Source organism: Helianthus annuus, chromosome 6, assembly GCF_002127325.2.
Source record: "Helianthus annuus cultivar XRQ/B chromosome 6, HanXRQr2.0-SUNRISE, whole genome shotgun sequence".
Lineage (NCBI taxonomy): Eukaryota > Viridiplantae > Streptophyta > Magnoliopsida > Asterales > Asteraceae > Helianthus > Helianthus annuus.
In genome coordinates this window covers 83823154-83839931 of record NC_035438.2, presented here as the reverse complement: position 1 = coordinate 83839931, position 16778 = coordinate 83823154, and the positions used below count along the sequence as shown (strand labels likewise).

At 38.8% G+C, this 16778-nt stretch overlaps 1 protein-coding gene across 1 annotated transcript; it reads left to right on the top strand.

The window, feature by feature from the left end:
- Positions 1 to 8064: 8064 nt before the first annotated feature.
- LOC110901132 lies at positions 8065 to 8469 on the top strand. Its single transcript, XM_022147980.1, has one exon. It carries the CDS (start codon positions 8065 to 8067, stop codon positions 8467 to 8469), a length of 405 nt encoding a protein of 134 aa, XP_022003672.1.
- The last annotated feature ends 8309 nt before the right edge of the window (positions 8470 to 16778 follow it).

The window sequence follows — 16778 nt, the reverse complement described above, 5'->3', positions numbered from 1 at the left end:
CTCCACCTCCATTTCAAACAGTTGTTGGATCATCAAAGTCACCAACAGTTGTTAGCTCAGATGATTCACATTTGCAGCCTTCACCCTTTAATGCCATTGTTCCATACAAGGGAGATTTAATCTTCTGAAGTCTCATCCACCAGACCAAATCATTGGCAACATCAATGAAGGGGTTCTCACCAGAAGTCAATCCCAAAACATTTGTCTTTTTGCTGGCTTTCTATCTCTCCATCAACCAGTCAAGTACCAAGAGGCACTGAAAGACAACAGTTGGGTAGAAGCTATGCAAGAAGAGCTCAAACAGTTTAAGAGACAACAAGTATGGGAACTTGTACCACTGCCAGAAGGTGTGAGTCCTATTGGTAAAAAGTGGGTCTTCAAAAATAAAACTGATGAAAGGGGCCTTGTTGTCAAGAATAAAGTTAGGCTTGTGGTTCAAGGTTTCAGACAGGAAGAGGGCATTGATTATGATGAAACTTTTGCCCCTGTAGCAAGATTGGAAGCTATTAGACTGTTCTTGGCCTTTGCTGTCAACCACAACATCAAGGTGTTTCAGATGGATATCAAATGTGCATTCCTCTATGGTAAGATTCAAGAAGAGGTATATGTTTGTTAACCTCCTGGCTTTGAGTATCCATTTAATCCAAATCATCTCTACAAGCTAAACAAAGCTTTATATGGCCTGAAACAAGCACCCAGAGCCTGGTAAGAAACTCTTTCCACTTTTCTAATCTCTATTGGCTTCACAAGACGCAAAATTGACAAAACACTATTTTTAAAATGGAGAGGAAAAGGTCTGATGATTGTCCAGATTTATGTGGATGACATCATTTTTGGAAGCACATGTAACAAAATGTGTGAAGAGTTCGAAAAACTCATGACAACTGAGTTTGAAATGGGTGCAATGGGTGAACTCCAGTGCTTTCTTGGTCTCCAGGTAAAGCAACTGCAAAATGGTACTTTCATTCATCAAAGCAAATATGCCAAAGAACTTTTAAACAAATTTGAGATGAATGATTGCAAACCATGTAATACACCCATGGCAACCACCAAGCTAGTCATGACTGATGAAAAGGATGATTTGGTTGATCAAACTTTATATAGAAGCATGATTGGGTCCTTATTGTACCTAACTGCATCTAGGCCAGACATCATGTTTGCAACATGTGTTTGTGCAAGATCCCAATCAGCCCCTAGGAAGTCTAACCACATAGCTGTGAAAAGGATATTTAGATATATAAAAAGTGCTCCCACACTTGGTATCTGGTACCCTGCTAATGGGAATGTTAAGCTTTCAAGTTTTTCAGATAGTGACTTTGCTGGCTGTAACACAACAAGGAAGTCCACATCAGGAGGGTGCCAATTTCTTGGTAATTGCTTAGTATCTTGGTAAAGCAAAAAACAAGCAGCTGTTTCAACATCCACTACTGAGGCAGAATATATTGCTGCTGCAAGCTGCACAGCCCAACTATTATGGCTTCAAAATCAACTACTGGATTTTGGTATAACTGCTTTAAAGACACCTCTCATGTTGGATAGTCAAGCAGCTGAAAATATCATCAAAAATCCAGTTTCACATTCAACCACCAAGCACATTGACATCAGACATCACTTTGTGAGGTATTGCTATGAAAAAGGTTTGATTTCTCTACATCATGCTCCAACTAAGGATCAGCTGGCAGATGTGCTAACCAAAGCATTAGACACATCCACCTTTGAAAGCTTGATCTCTAGGATTGGCATGCTTAACATGGAATAACAAGCAAAATCTTGTTTTTCTATGAATAAAAAGCATTAAAATGTTTTCAGAAAATCAGAAATCCATCCTTTAAACATAGTTAAGAATGAAATTTTTCATTAATCCTTAAAAGTCTGTCATAACCACCGATTGGTTCAAACATCTGATTGTTAAAAATCTTCCACTGCTGAAAGACAACCTCTGTTTCCTCATTCTCATTGTTAAGCATTGTTGACCAAACATCAGTGTTTCAATCACTGATGACTATCCATTGATAGTTAAAATCAGCCACTGCTCTCATTTTTCACTATTGAGAACGACTGATATTGTCCATCAGTGGTTTCCTAAACAACTGTCTTCCACCTTCCATCAGAGGTTGTCACGTGGACAGTTCTTAGCCGTCAGATCTTTGTAACTGCTGCCACATCAGCATTCACTTTTTCACCCTTATAAAACCCCTGATAAACCTCCAAATTGAGTTTTGGCTGCCGTATCGAATTCAAAATTCCTTCAAAAGCAGTTTCCATCTTTCATTCATCATTTTCTTCCATTTTCAAATTTCTCCAAATCACCATGGCTTTCGCTCTCAAAAACCCACATAACTACCTTTGTACACTTGAGAAAATAAGTAAAAACAAAGATTTCCACTCGATCATTGATGTTCTCTCATCTTCAAAGTATAAAACTTTGTTGACCTGCAACGCACCTATCTACCAAGATACCCTACGAGATTTATGGAAAAATGCAAAATTGGAAGTTCAAGACAAAAAGCCTTGGGCAATTACATTTAAAGTAGGAGAAATTCTGGTTTCCATCACACCCCAATCCATATCAGAAATTTTTGAGATGAACGATCTGATCGAAAGATGAGTATCAAACTGATTTGATCGAAAGAGGGTATGTGGGACAAATGACAAAAGCCACTTTGCAAAAGGGAGAATTCCACCTCCCAGGAAGTTTCTATTGCATACCCTGCTCATCTGTGTTTCAAATAAAACAACAGCTTTCAATGAAATTCTATTAAAAATTCAATACTTGGGATATGCTATTATGGCTAAAGTTGATTTCAATTACTCCCAAGAGATTTTCAATGATTTGGTTAAAAATGTAAATAATATCAAAGGAAAGAAGAAACCATTTTTATTGTTTCCAAGGTTTTTGAGCTACTACTTACAGCAGAAAGTACCAAAAGACAATGCACAAGTGCTTGTCCAAGGTGCTTCTTTTCAAATAAACAGTCTTTCTGCTGAAACATTTACAAGATTGTCAGAGTCAAAACCTTCCAAAACACAAACAAAGGAGTCTGAGCAACATTTGGATGAGTCCACATCTGCTCCTCATACTTCTGCTGTTGAGCCCACTGCTCTTGGTGAACACAGCAGCACAACCACTGTTGTGCAACCCCCACCAAAAATCCCTAAAAAGACCAAAAAGACATCCAAAAGGCCCACTAAACCCTCTAAAAAGGACCTTCTGGAAGATGAGATCCCATAAGTTAATCCAGTGACAACACAAATGTCACCAATAACCACTGTTGCTACTTCCTCACAACAGTTGGAAAGATCTCCACCAAAAGCCTCAACTCCTCCTGCTTCCACACAAAAGGAACAGGTTGTAAGCACAGGGACACCACAAAATGAAGCATATACCTCACTTGAGGATATGTTTAATAGCCCTTCTCCCTGGGCAAATTCTCTTTCAACTCCTATCCCCTCATCACAACTACCACCATCTATTATACCCCTGTTTGATGCCATTGAGCTTCAGACATGAAACAACCCCTCTCACCAACACATTACTGAGAGTACAACCACAACAATGGTTGTGTTTGAAATCCCTCAATTGGTTATCCCACAAACAGCTGAGGACATTACACCATAGGAGTTTCATGAAATTCCTGTTGGTAGTTCAAGTGGAGCAGCTACTGCAGGTGTTGGATCCACTAATCTACATCTGGACAGTAGTTACATAAATAAGACTCCCTTGAAGGCAACCACTGTTGATGCTATCAAGGTATCCATTGGTGTGTTCAAACTAACCACTGGTGTGATCACTAAGGTAACTACTGCAGAGGGAAGTCCCCAGTACCAAGAAAAAGGGGCATCAGTTGATGAACCATTGGAGACTTCTCCTGGTCCAACAGCTGATGCAACCACTACTACTGGGAAATCAGATGATCCCATTAAATTGGGTGATGGTTTAAAATACCAAGATTTGACGGCGAGGCTTTCTACTTTGGAACAATTGTTACAAAAATGAACACATCCATTGAGTTTCTGGTTCAAGCTTCCAAAAGTCAACCCACTCCATAACAATATTCCTACGAGCTATGGAATGCAGTTCAGCCAATTGTTACAGCTCAAAGGGAATTGGCAGAAACTCAGCACAACGATTAAATGGCACTACTCAGAAATATGGTTGATGCAAGATACAAGGATACTCAAGCTGACATCAAAGCCATCAAAGAGGCCTTGGTTAAAATTACTGGCACTACCCTTGCATCCATTTACAAAGATAATGATGATCAAGATGATGATGCCAAAAAGGGGGAGAAACATGACATGAAAAAAGTTGGTAGACCTACTCCAAAGACAAAGCCAGAATTAGAAAAGAAGTCTTCTGAAACCACTGCTGAAACACCTGCAAATGAAAGGAAAAAAGGAGTTGATGAAACCCTTAATCTTTTAGCAGATGAAGCGGAGAAAAACAGAAAGACAATTTAGAATCAGAATGAGACAAAGGAAAGGCAGTGGAGAAAGGAACAAAATGCAAGAAAATCATGGGAAATGAAAACAAAGGATGTTGGCACTTCCACCAGGAAGAAATCTTTCAAACATAACAAACCACCACTTGCCAAATTCTCAAAACCACAGACAAGAAAACAAACACCCAAAAAGCCAACCACTGATGGTCTCAAAACCACTGATGGCTCAGAAAAACCAACCACTGACAAACCCAAAACTACATTCACCACAAAAACCTCCTGCCAAAAAGCGGAAGACAACTGTTGACGCTTCAATAGTTGTTATGACAACAGTGGTTGAGACACCAATTGTTTCAACAGTTGTTAGTCAGCCATCCACCACTCTCAAAATTCCTTCCCAAGCTATAACCATTTCTGTTTCAAAATCCCAAACAAAAATCCCTTCTCCTACAAAGGTTTACACCAGAAAAAGGAAGTTTCAGGTGCATGATGATGACATACCAACACCTACTCCTATATCATCTACACCTTTCATTCAAACTAATCCTGAACCATTCATTCCTCCACCATCATCATTATCAAACCCATTTACTGACCCAAAAATACTTGAAGGACATGATCCTTCAAGAGTCATTCCATTAGCAGCAGACTATCCTCTGGAACTGCATGCAGTTAAAAATGAAATGAGGCAGTTCTATACAGTAGATGATCATGCAAAAAGAAAATTTCCTTCCCTTCATGGCTTTAGACCTCCAAAGAACTTGGATGAGTATTTAAAACTCAAGGCAAAACAAGCTGAATTACAAGCCAAGTATGAAGGTCAAAGGGAAAGTGATAGTAGCATCTCAAGTCGAATGCAGCTTGGGCTTAGTAAAGTAAAGAAATTGGAAGACTATGCAAGAGACTTAAGCAAAGAGATGTCCAATCTACCACCAAATGCTGATCTACAAAAAAAGCTGAGGAAAGATCTTTTAGAGCTGATCATGAATGAAAAGTTTTATCCTGCCAAAGTTGAACAATTCAAAGACTGGCCACTTATTGCTCTCAAAGCTGAAGTCAACAGAATTGAAAGAATAAAGAATGATCCTCAGATGAAAAGGTCCACACCAGACTGGAATAAGTATAAAAAGACAATTGCAGATCTTACATTAGAATACAAGAGGAAGAAAGCTGAGTTGGTTGCAGCCAAGTATGGTTAAGCAAAGAACATTTCAAAATGGTCAAGGCAGTATACTGACATGGTTTATGAGAAGCTTGAAAAACTAAGAGAGACAGATCCTACAACACCAAAAAACCAGCATACAAGAACAAAAAGGCTGATGAGCCAAAGCAGCAGGCCCTCTCTTTAAAAACATTGTTCACATCATCTGACACTTCTATCATTGCCTTAAATCAAAGAAAAAGGCAAAAGCAGATTGATGAAGAAGATGCAGAAAGAGAAGCTGACATTATGAAAGTGGTCATCAAGCAGATGATTGAAGAGAGTCCTGACTCAGTAAAGTTACAAGAAATTGCCAAAAGATTCATGAGCAAGCCTCCATCACCAAACTCATCAAAAATAAAAACTCTCCCAAGAAACCCACTGAACTCAAAAATACTAAAGTGGAAGTCTGATCAAAAGACCCATGTATTGACCTTGCTCAAGTCCAGTGGAGTAGTTGAACATATATCAAGGGAGGATGCACTAGGCCTGAGTGTAGCTGACCTCCAAGATCTCTTAGAACTTCAACTTTGCAGGGATGAGGATGATGAAGATTCCCTTAACTTTGAACCGCAATTCAAGCGGCAAGTTAGGGAAATGTTGATGAGACAATAAAGATCATGAATAATGAAGTGTTTTGGCATCATCTGTTCTAGGGGGAGATTGTTGGTCCATGCATTCAAGCCCAGAAGAACAGATGATAAAGAAAGCCAAAACTTGTTCAGAACAGTTGATCATCATAAGCAGAGCTTGTTCAAGACTTTCCCCTTGACAGTGGTTTTCTAGCATCTAATAGACTCCAAGCACTGATCATCTCAACAACTGATAAGCCAAAGTACTGATGAAGAATAAAAACTGAAGCTCTATATACTGATGTCTCCCAAGCACTATTGAAGACCAAAGCACTACCCATTCAAGGACTGCTCACCCTTTGAAGAAAGCACTGATGCTCAACATAAGTGCTTAGACTACAACAGTGGAAAGCTGAATCAGTGGTTTATGTAATCAGTGTCTATTGTAATCAGTGTTTATATGTAATAGTGTTTAGAGTTTGTTAGGAGGTTAGATGTCACTTTAATGGTGACGTCAGCAAAGATGCTTAGTGGCTTCGTCTGTACTATAAATAGAATAGTACTCTGTACTGTTCCATTAGCTCTTTCTTCACAAGTCATCTTGTACGAACAAATCACTGAGCTCAGGCCGAGGGGGAGTCTAGTGCATGCATGCATAAGTTGAATTTTGAAATAGATACAATCTTTTAGCTTAATGAAATCATGTATGCTTAAAGCTATTCTTCCATGATTGTGTGATTAAAGTTTATTTCCATTTTCGTTGCACTTCAATTCTCTGTTTCATCTTTCCATCTAATTAAACAACACAATCTAAGAAACTCAGATCCTAACACCCGTGCTTTTGGTCAAAAAGAAGGATGGCTCGTTCCGCATGTGCATCGACTATCGTGAGCTTAATAAACTCACTGTCAAGAATCGTTATCCCCTTCCGTGTATCGATGATCTCTTTGACCAACTTCAAGGCGCTAGTTGCTTCTCCAAGATCGATCTTCGATCTGGTTATCACCAACTTTGTGTTCTTGAAGAGGATATTCTAAAAACCGCTTTTCGCACCCGCTATGGACCGTACGAGTTCGTGGTTATGCCTTTGGTTTGACCAATGCACCCGTTGTGTTCATGGATCTTATGAATCGCGTTTGTAAACCTTATTTGGATCGTTTCCTAATCGTCTTTATTGATGATATCCTCATTTATTCTAAATCTCAAGGCGATTACGAACGTCATCTACGCCTCATACTCGAGCTCTTACGTGTCGAACGCCTATATGCGAAATTTTCCAAGTGCGAATTCTGGATCAAAGAAGTCCAATTCCTTGGACACGTTGTTAGTGAAAAAGGAATCCACATTGATCCTTCCAAAATCGAAGCAGTGAAGAATTGGACCGCGCCTAAAACTCCTTCCGAAATCCGTTCTTTCTTAGGATTGGTGGGTTATTACCGCCGATTCATCTCGAACTTTTCAAAGATCATCGTTCCTCTCACTTCGTTTACTCAAAAAGAGAAGCCTTTTTTCTTGGGGTCCTGAGCAAGAGGAATCTTTTCAAACTCTTAAGGACTTCCTTTGTAACGCTCTGATTCTTGCTCTCCCTGATGGGAATGATGATTTCGTGGTGTATTGTGATGCTTCCAACCATGGTCTTGGTTTTGTTCTTATGCAACGAGACAAGTTCATCGCTTATGCCTCTCGTCAACTCAAAATACATGAGAAAAACTATACTACCCCTGATCTAGAGCTTGGCGCAGTTGTTTTTACGTTAAAGATTTGGCGACACTACATATATGGTACGAAGTGTGTGGTTTTCAATGACCATAAGAGCCTACAACACATTTTTAACCAAAAAGAGCTTAATATGCGTCAGCAACATTGGGCGGAATTACTTAACGACTACGACTGCGAGATTCGCTACCATCTTGGAAAAGTTAATGTCGTGGCCGATGCTCTTAGTCATAGGACTCATGTTAGAAGCGTTTGTCGTTTTCAAGTTTCTAGAAACCTTCACACTTGCATTCGTGAAGTGCAATATTCGTCAGCCAAGGAAGGTACTTTATTCATAGAAATACGTGGTGCAACTGAAGACCGACTTGTGACTAAATCTGATGGACTTCAATACTATCTCGATCGCATCTGGGTGCCAGATCGTGACAATTTTCGTGAACTTATCATGAATGAGGCACACAAATCCAAGTACTCGATTCAACCTGGTGCTGACAAGATATACCATAATCTACGTACATCCTATGGTGGCATGGTATGAAGAGAGACATTACCACGTATGTTTCTAAATGCCTCACCTGTTCGAAAGTCAAAGCCGAGCATCAACGACCTTCTGGTCTACTCGAACAACCTGAAACCCCCGTTTGGAAATGGGATAGCATTGCTATGGACTTCATAACCAAATTACTCGTACTCCTTCTGGTCACAATAGTATCTGGGTAATCATAGATCGTTTGATCAAATCTGCTTATTTCCTCCCTATCCGTGAAGATTTCAAGGTTGAACGACTTGCTCAACTCTACACGGACGAAATCATAAGTCGTCATGGTATTCCTCTCGACATCATTTCTGATCGTGATGGTCGTTTCACTTCGCGTCTTTGGCAAACTTTCCAGTTCGCTATGGGTTCTCATTTGAATCTCATTACGACCTTTCATCCTCAAACGGAGGGACAGACTGAACATACTATCCAAACCCTAGAGGACATGCTCCGTTCTTGTGTCATCGACTTTGGTGGTAGTTGGGATGTGCATTTACCATTGATCGAGTTCTCGTACAACAATAGCTACCACTCCAGTATTCAAATGGCTCCTTTCGAGGCATTGTATGGTCGAAATTGTCGATCACCTATCAGCTGGCATGAGAATAGTGACAAACATTTTACTGGCCCTGAGCTCATACAAGAAACAATGGATAAGATTCTTCAAATCCGTGACAACTTACTCAAGGCTAGAAGTCGAAAAAAGAGCTATGATGACAAACGACGTAAGCCATTGGAGTTAAACGTTGGTGATCATGTACTCCTCAAAGTATCTCCTTGGAAGGGAGTAGTTCGTTTTGGTAAAAAAAAGGAACACTCGCCCCTCGCTATGTTGGTCCTTTCAAGATACTCGAGAGGATTGGCAAGGTGGCTTATCGACTCGATTTACCTCAAGAACTCAACAACGTTCATCCAACGTTTCATGTCTCGAACCTCAAGAAATGTCTTGCTGAAGAAGGACTTCAAGTTCCTCTCGAAGATCTCTAAATCAACGACACTTTGCATTTTGTGGAGAAACCCGTCGAAATCATGGACCGATGTGTCAAGAAATTGAGGCGCAGTCAAATTCCTATCGTTAAGGTTCGATGAGAAGGAAAACGTGGCGTTGAATTTACTTGGGAACTCGAGAGTGATATGAAGACCAAGTATCCGCAACTTTTCGTTACTCCTTCCTAAATTTTGAGACGAAATTTCCTAAAGGATGGGAGACTGTAACGCCCTGCTTTTTCATACTTTCCATATTTAGAAACCGTTGCTTGTATTTCTATTTTTGGAAACTTTGTATTCTTGTATCCGTCGTTTCATTGTAATCGTTGTAAAATCTGAGACTTGGATCATAATGAAATTCGTATTTTCGTTACATTTATGTTATATACACTTCATACATGTTCATACGTTCAAAAAAACATTAAACATGTGATACTTTTTTCATACTATGTGCTATTATGTCAACTTGCAAACATATGCCCCCTAAACTCAATTTATGTGAAATACAACACTTATTCTTGACAATTATACATGTTTGTACTTGTTTTATATTTGATTTATGATTCATTTGCATAACATACCCTTGGTTATGATTATTGTGCTTAAAACATCTAAATACACCTTAAAACATCAAATTATGAAGTCTAGGGGTGAAAATGTCAAAATATCAAACTTGAACCCAACCTAAACTCCCTGGCGGCCCGCGAGCCCACCTTTGTGCTTCGCGGCTCGCGAGCCCGTCTGGTCGAGATCATACTTAATCAGGCACGTTTTTTGGCGGGTTTTGGTGATTTGTTTGAGTTTAAACTTGTTTTTCACATCAATTACTCAACTACAACCTACACCAACACTTCCCTATCAAAACCAACTATCCTCCACACATTTTTCACTTTACAACACTCATAATTCACTCTCAATCTGTTGGAAATCAAGAACTTGGAACAGATTCATATTAAGTTGTTCAAGTATGCATAACTCACTCATTTCTTATTCTTTTTCATTGATTCTTTTTCTCCATCACTTGGAACAACCTAAGGGATGATTCCACAGGTTTTCCAAGGAAAACCAAGGCCTGGAACATCACCAAAACAGGCTCCAAAGTGAACAAACTTTCTGCTTTGATTTAAACTTTGTTAAACTAGCTTGAACTTGAGGTTTCTCATACACATTCCTATGTTCTTATGCTCATAATTAATTGAATGGTTAGTTGGGCTTAAAAACAAGGTTGCGACACTTAAAATCAGAGGTTAAAAGCTCATAAACTTTCTGTTTTGGTTAGGGTTTAACCCACAAGTAATGAACAAGCTTCAAGCTTGATGTTTGTGTGATTATAGGACTAGCTTGGGCTATCCTACTTAAAAATCCACACATTACTTGATGATTTCCTTAGATTAGTTGTACTTATTCATTCTTTATTTGTATGTTCATGACCCTCCTTAATTGTTTATGACATCAAGTGTAGTGGTGAACACCTAAGAGGTACCTAAATGAAAGACTTGTTCTTCCTACCTCATGCATGATTTGTATGAATTACACAAGAGGTTTCTCAATGGGGGATTCATCCCTCTACCTCATGCTTGACCTATATGACATATTAATATCTATATAATTTATGCAAATAACCAAACTCTTGATGATGAACTAATGATCATTTGTCAAGCTAGTAGGTTGCATCATCTAAGAACCATAATGCTTGTTACAATTCTAATGGGCTTTTGTCCCATGAAAACATTTAAACTCTTTCAAGTTTCATAGTGTCAAGAACAAGTGTCATGTGTGCTAGATGATTATTTTTCATATGTATACTTTCATGTGTTTTGAAACTCCGAATCTTAAATCTTCCGTTAAACTCTCCATACTCACCCACCTATGTTTCATCATGTAGAAGGACAAGGTGCTCCAACCTAAACAACCAAACACTCGTGGGATATCAAGTAGGAAGCTTGCAAAACCGTGAGTATACTCGATCTCGTTTTACCTTTTATCACTTTTGGGTGCAACATGTATGTTATACAAAATCACATGACACTTAAACTATTTTGATTGCACTATCCATGCTTTAACATGAAAGTATATGATGCTTGTTAGACTTGTATGCTATGTAAACTATTTGTGTCGATACATGTTTCATTAACTTTGCTACCCTACCTTAACAATTATAGCGCTATAGGATTAACGCACCGCCCACGAAACTTGGGGTATTGTTAAGTTAAACATGTTAACCTCCCGTTATTCCTTGGGATAGGCTATATTAATGTGTTGGATTCTTGGGTTTGAACATATAGTACACCGTTTCAGCATGCTAGTAAACTTGTACATTATGATTCATGTAGGATATTAGAATTTAAAAAATTTTATTCTATATTATGCTATGTATGAAAACTTGTGTACTCGCCAACTATTTGTTGATATATTATAATACATGTTGCAGGTTGATTGATGAGATGATGTTGAGAAGAAATGCAATTTAGGTGGACTTAGATACACACCTAGATAAATTTTGTTATTTTAATGTTATGTTATGAACAATGTGGTGTTTTATTTGGAATCTTTGTATGACATTTTAGTCTTGAAATAAAATTTGAATTTGATTTATATTGTCACATAGTGTTATGAAGTTTTGAGCAATTTGTTTGTCTCATCCCGATGTTTCCGCCATCGGTTGGGGTGTGACAATTGGGAGAAAGTAGTATTTTATGACAAAAGATGTAGTTTATAAAGTGCCACCTTTTTTAAAAAAAATTGGATTCGTATACGTCGTAGGTTGTCCGGTCTTATGAATTTTCCTTCCCACATGTTTAGATTTAAAATTGTGTATTAGAGATTTTAAGAAGAGTTTTAGGCAGTGAGCTGGTTTTGTTAAAATTATTTTACACCATAATGAGAAAAGTCGTGCTTGAAAGTTTTTGTGGAAAACTTGGTTTTGAAAAAATTTCTAGTAAAAACAGATTTATAGATAGTCAAGCTTCGTTGTCTTGTTGTGTATGCGTGGAGTTATTATGTCTAGAGTATGTATGAGGAGTTAGGTGGACCAGTACGATGGTTGTGATAGGTTAGTTGAGTGGTAGTTTGATGGTAGGGTGTTGGGCTCCAACTAAGTGTCTAGAGGTATGACGCTTGGTGCACAACGACATGATGTACAAGTGAGTTACCGATCATGGGTAATGAGAGGTTCCCTAGGTACAGTTCTTACCGGGTTTCTTGGGTTGTGAGTGTAGAAGAGGTTTGTAAGAGGTCTAGAGTGTTTTACCCTCGTTCTAAGGCGTTGATAGAATTACCGATAGGAAAGCTAGTTCTATGTTGGGGTCTATCGTTGTAAATTGAAGTCTCTAGGCTGTGTATGTTCACTATTTGTATTCATTGGGATTGGGTAGGTTGACTCTTGGTTGATTATGTTTTACCAGCTAAGCGAGGTTAACGTTAAAACGAAGCGACATCTGTAAGAATTATACGCATATGAAAAAAGTTTTTGGTTCCCTATTGGGAATAAAATGTCTTTAGTATAATAGAATAATGTGAGTGTTTATTAGTGATTAGATCAAATATGAAATTCGTGGGCAAGGATTTACTAGACCAATTAGGTTGAAAGGTAGCATATTGTAAGACTTAGAAAACTGTGTAAGAAAATATTTAAGGCATGAATGGGATTATCACACATAGTGATTTGCGTAAATAGGTTGTAGGGTTAAAATGCGTTTGGCAAAACAATGGAATTTAAGATTCATGCAAAAGTTGAAAATTTTGACACAATGATGAATGATTCAAGTATAAGACTTAATCGAGTGGTTTTCACGGAGTGGGTCAAGTTGCGATTTAATCTCCCTGTTGAGATATAGACGTCACTCCTAACTCAAGGGTAAGGTTTCTGCAACAAAAGAGAACTGGTAACGATCGCCGAGGTAAGTAAATCACTCCGAACTCGGTGAAAATTTTTGTAAAGCGGAGCTAATCATCAAGGTAAGGGCATCACCCCTATCATGATGATGATGCTTTCGTTTTGGAGAGTATGAGTAGTTATTTTACTTGTGGGTGACTGGTGTGAGTAAAATACAACAAATAAATTATATCAAATACGACGTAAAAGCAACCCTTTTTTTAGTACTAATGTTGGAAAAAGCTCGTGTTTTCGTTCCCTTTTGATTTTCAGGGTTAAAAGAGCTTAAATTTGCAAAAGGAGCAAAAAGATAGCAAAACCCAACATAAATGTAAAGAAGGAGAAATTTCCGCAACTCGTCAAGCCCCGATTCACATCCAAACCACAAAATAGCAAGAACAGAAGACTTGACACGGGGTCGTGTCCGAAGATGGATGTTGTGCAGATAAAAAGACAACTGCTAAGGACAAAACTGGCAGCCAACACGGGGCCATGCTAAGCCAACACGGGGCGTGGTCAACATAAAGATTTTCAGAATCTACGATAGTACAACAAGTACTTTGACCACGGGCCGTGCCATTAACACACAGGTCGTGTTAGTACAACATCTGACAAGCAGTTAATGAGGAAGGGGGAGAGAGAGATGGCCATGGGGCTGTGCCAGGCGGGCACGAGCCATGGTGAAGCTTCTGATTTCAGCTATAAATAGAAGTTCTTGGTTCCACTTCAAACCATCCCTTGGCAAACCACTTCTCTCTCACTTGCCATCACTCCACCACCACTACAACACCATCATCAACCACCATCATCCATGTTCCATCTTTTAGAGTGTGTGTGTAGTCTCGGGATCCAAGATTGATAGTAAGAATCTTTGTCAAACAAAGGCCATGCTTGGCTAAATTCTTACATCACTTGGTGAAGACATGTCTTTTATGTATTTCTTTTTTATTTCCAATCTTTTGGCAACTTTATAATTGGGTATGTATTAATGACTTTAATAAATAGTTTTTTGTATTTAAGGCGAATCTATTCAACCATTCTTCATATGTGGTTTATTCACATATTCATGTCTTTACGGTCTATATAAAGCATGTTAACTACTTGGAACGGGGTTAGAAGGGTGGTCGGGTAATTCTATGTCTCGTTCAGTGTATAGATCTGCGAGAACCTGGGGCAAGTTTAGTACTACCCCATGTATTGGCCGGGAATGACTGGCCCGACTGAGAGTAAGAAATCACTTGCACCCCTTATTTACAAACTACTATTAAAACTTTAAACCAACCTCGTGAGGACTGTATCCCTGCTGACTCAGACCATCGAGTTGAGGGTGACCGCTGCCTGGAATGGGCCCACCACATTTTGCATTAATAACTTACTTCATTATCTTTCAATATTCCGACCTAGTGAGATTGTATCCTTGCTGACTCAAACCACTAGGTTAAGGGTAACGTCGCCTTCAAAAGAGGGGCCAACTACTATAACTAAGATAATCTCTTAAAATGCCTAAAGTGTGGAAATCATCAAAAGGGTACATGAAAGATAAGTCGGATCCAAGTGATTCATTCTTATCTATCTGTTTTTATTTTATTTTATTTTCTGTTTTTATCTTTTTATTAGTTTAAAAATATTTTCTAAAAGTTTGATTCGATTAGATGTTGACGATAAGCCGGTACTAAAAGCTCTTGTGTCCTTGGACGACCTCGGTATCTTGCCATAAAATCCATACCCCAAACATCAAAAATTTCACAAATAAGAATGCCATTTTGAGGCATTTCGTTTCTTGATGAGATATTACCTGCTCGTTGGCATGCATCACATGTTTTAATTAAATTGTATGCATCCTTATGGATGGTTGGCCAATAAAATCCTGAATCGAGTACCTTTCGTGTGGTGCTTGTGACTCCATGATGTCCTCCGTACGTTCCTTCGTGACAATGGCAAAGAATTTTTCTTGCTGCTTGACCATGGACGCATCGTCGGATGAGTTGGTTGGCACATATTTTAAAAAGATATGGGTCTTCCCAAAAATAGTGTTTTACATCGGTAAAGAATTTTTTTCTTTGTTGATGTGACCAACCTTTGACTAGAATGCCATTAGCGAGGTAGTTAGCATAGTCGGCGTACCATGGTTCTTCTTGATATTCGACCATCTCCAAGGATTCAGTGGGGAACTTTTCATTGATGAGTTCTCCCGAGTTAGCTTCAAAGCGGGATCTTCTAAGTGATATAGATGATCGTCGGTGGTGTTTTCGGCTCCTCGTTTATCTTTTATTTCAATGTTGAATTCTTGGAGGAGAAGAATCCACCGGATCAAACGTGGTTTGGCATCTTGTTTTTTAAAAAGGTATCGAATGGCGCCATGGTCCGTATAGACTATTGTTTTAGAAAGAACAAGATAGGAACGAAATTTATCAAAAACAAATACTACGGCTGGTAACTCTTTTTCGGTTGTTGTATAATTTTCTTGAGCATCGTTAAGAGTTTTACTTGCATAGTATATTGGGTGAAAGTGTTTTCTTTTCGTTGTACTAAGACGGCTCCAACTGGAAAGTCGCTTGCGTTACACATAATTTCAAAAGGTAGTTTCCAATCGAGTGCTATCATGATTGGTGCATTGACTAGCATTTCTTTTAGGGTAAGAAAAGCTTTATTGCATTCCTTGTCAAAGATGAATGGTGCATATTTTTAAAGTAATTTTGTTAGAGGTCTAGAGATTTTTGAAAAGGCTTTGATAAACCGCCTTTAAAATCCGGCATGTCCTAGGAAACTTCGAGTGGCTCGAACGGAGGATGGTGGAGGTAATCGGGAAATAGTATCTATTTTTGCCCGATCCACTTCCATTCCTACGCTTAAGATTTTATGACCGAGTACTATTCCTTTAGATACCATGAAATGGCATTTTTCCCAATTAAGTCTGAGGTTAGTTTCCTCACATCGGGATAGCATTCGTTCAAGGTTATCGAGGCATTGGTCAAATGTATCTCCAAAGATAGAAAAGATGAAAACTTCCATGGTTTTTTCTATCATGTCGTGGAAGATAGCCACCATGCAACATTGAAATGTAGCGGGGGCATTGCATAGACCAAAAGGAATGCATCGATAAGCGAAAGTTCCGTAGGGACATGTAAAAGTTGTTTTTTCTTGGTCCTCTGGTGCTATGGGAATTTGAAAATACCCGGAGAAACCATCGAGAAAACAATAGAATTTATGACCGGATAGTCTTTCTAACGTTTGGTCGATGAATGGTAAAGGAAAGTGGTATTTCCTTGTTGCTGTGTTTTCGATACAAAACCCTCCATCCAGTAACGGTTCTCGTTGGTATGAGTTCATTTTTATCATTAGTTATTACCGTCATACCTCCTTTCTTTGGCACTACTTGGACAGGACTTACGCATGGGCTATCGGAGATAGGGTAGATAAGTCGGCGTTTAGTAGCTTGATGACTTCA

Bases quoted from the DNA above. Each gene is read 5' to 3' on its own strand.
- LOC110901132 (XM_022147980.1), top strand. From the start codon at position 8,065: ATGCGTCAGCAACATTGGGCGGAATTACTTAACGACTACGACTGCGAG.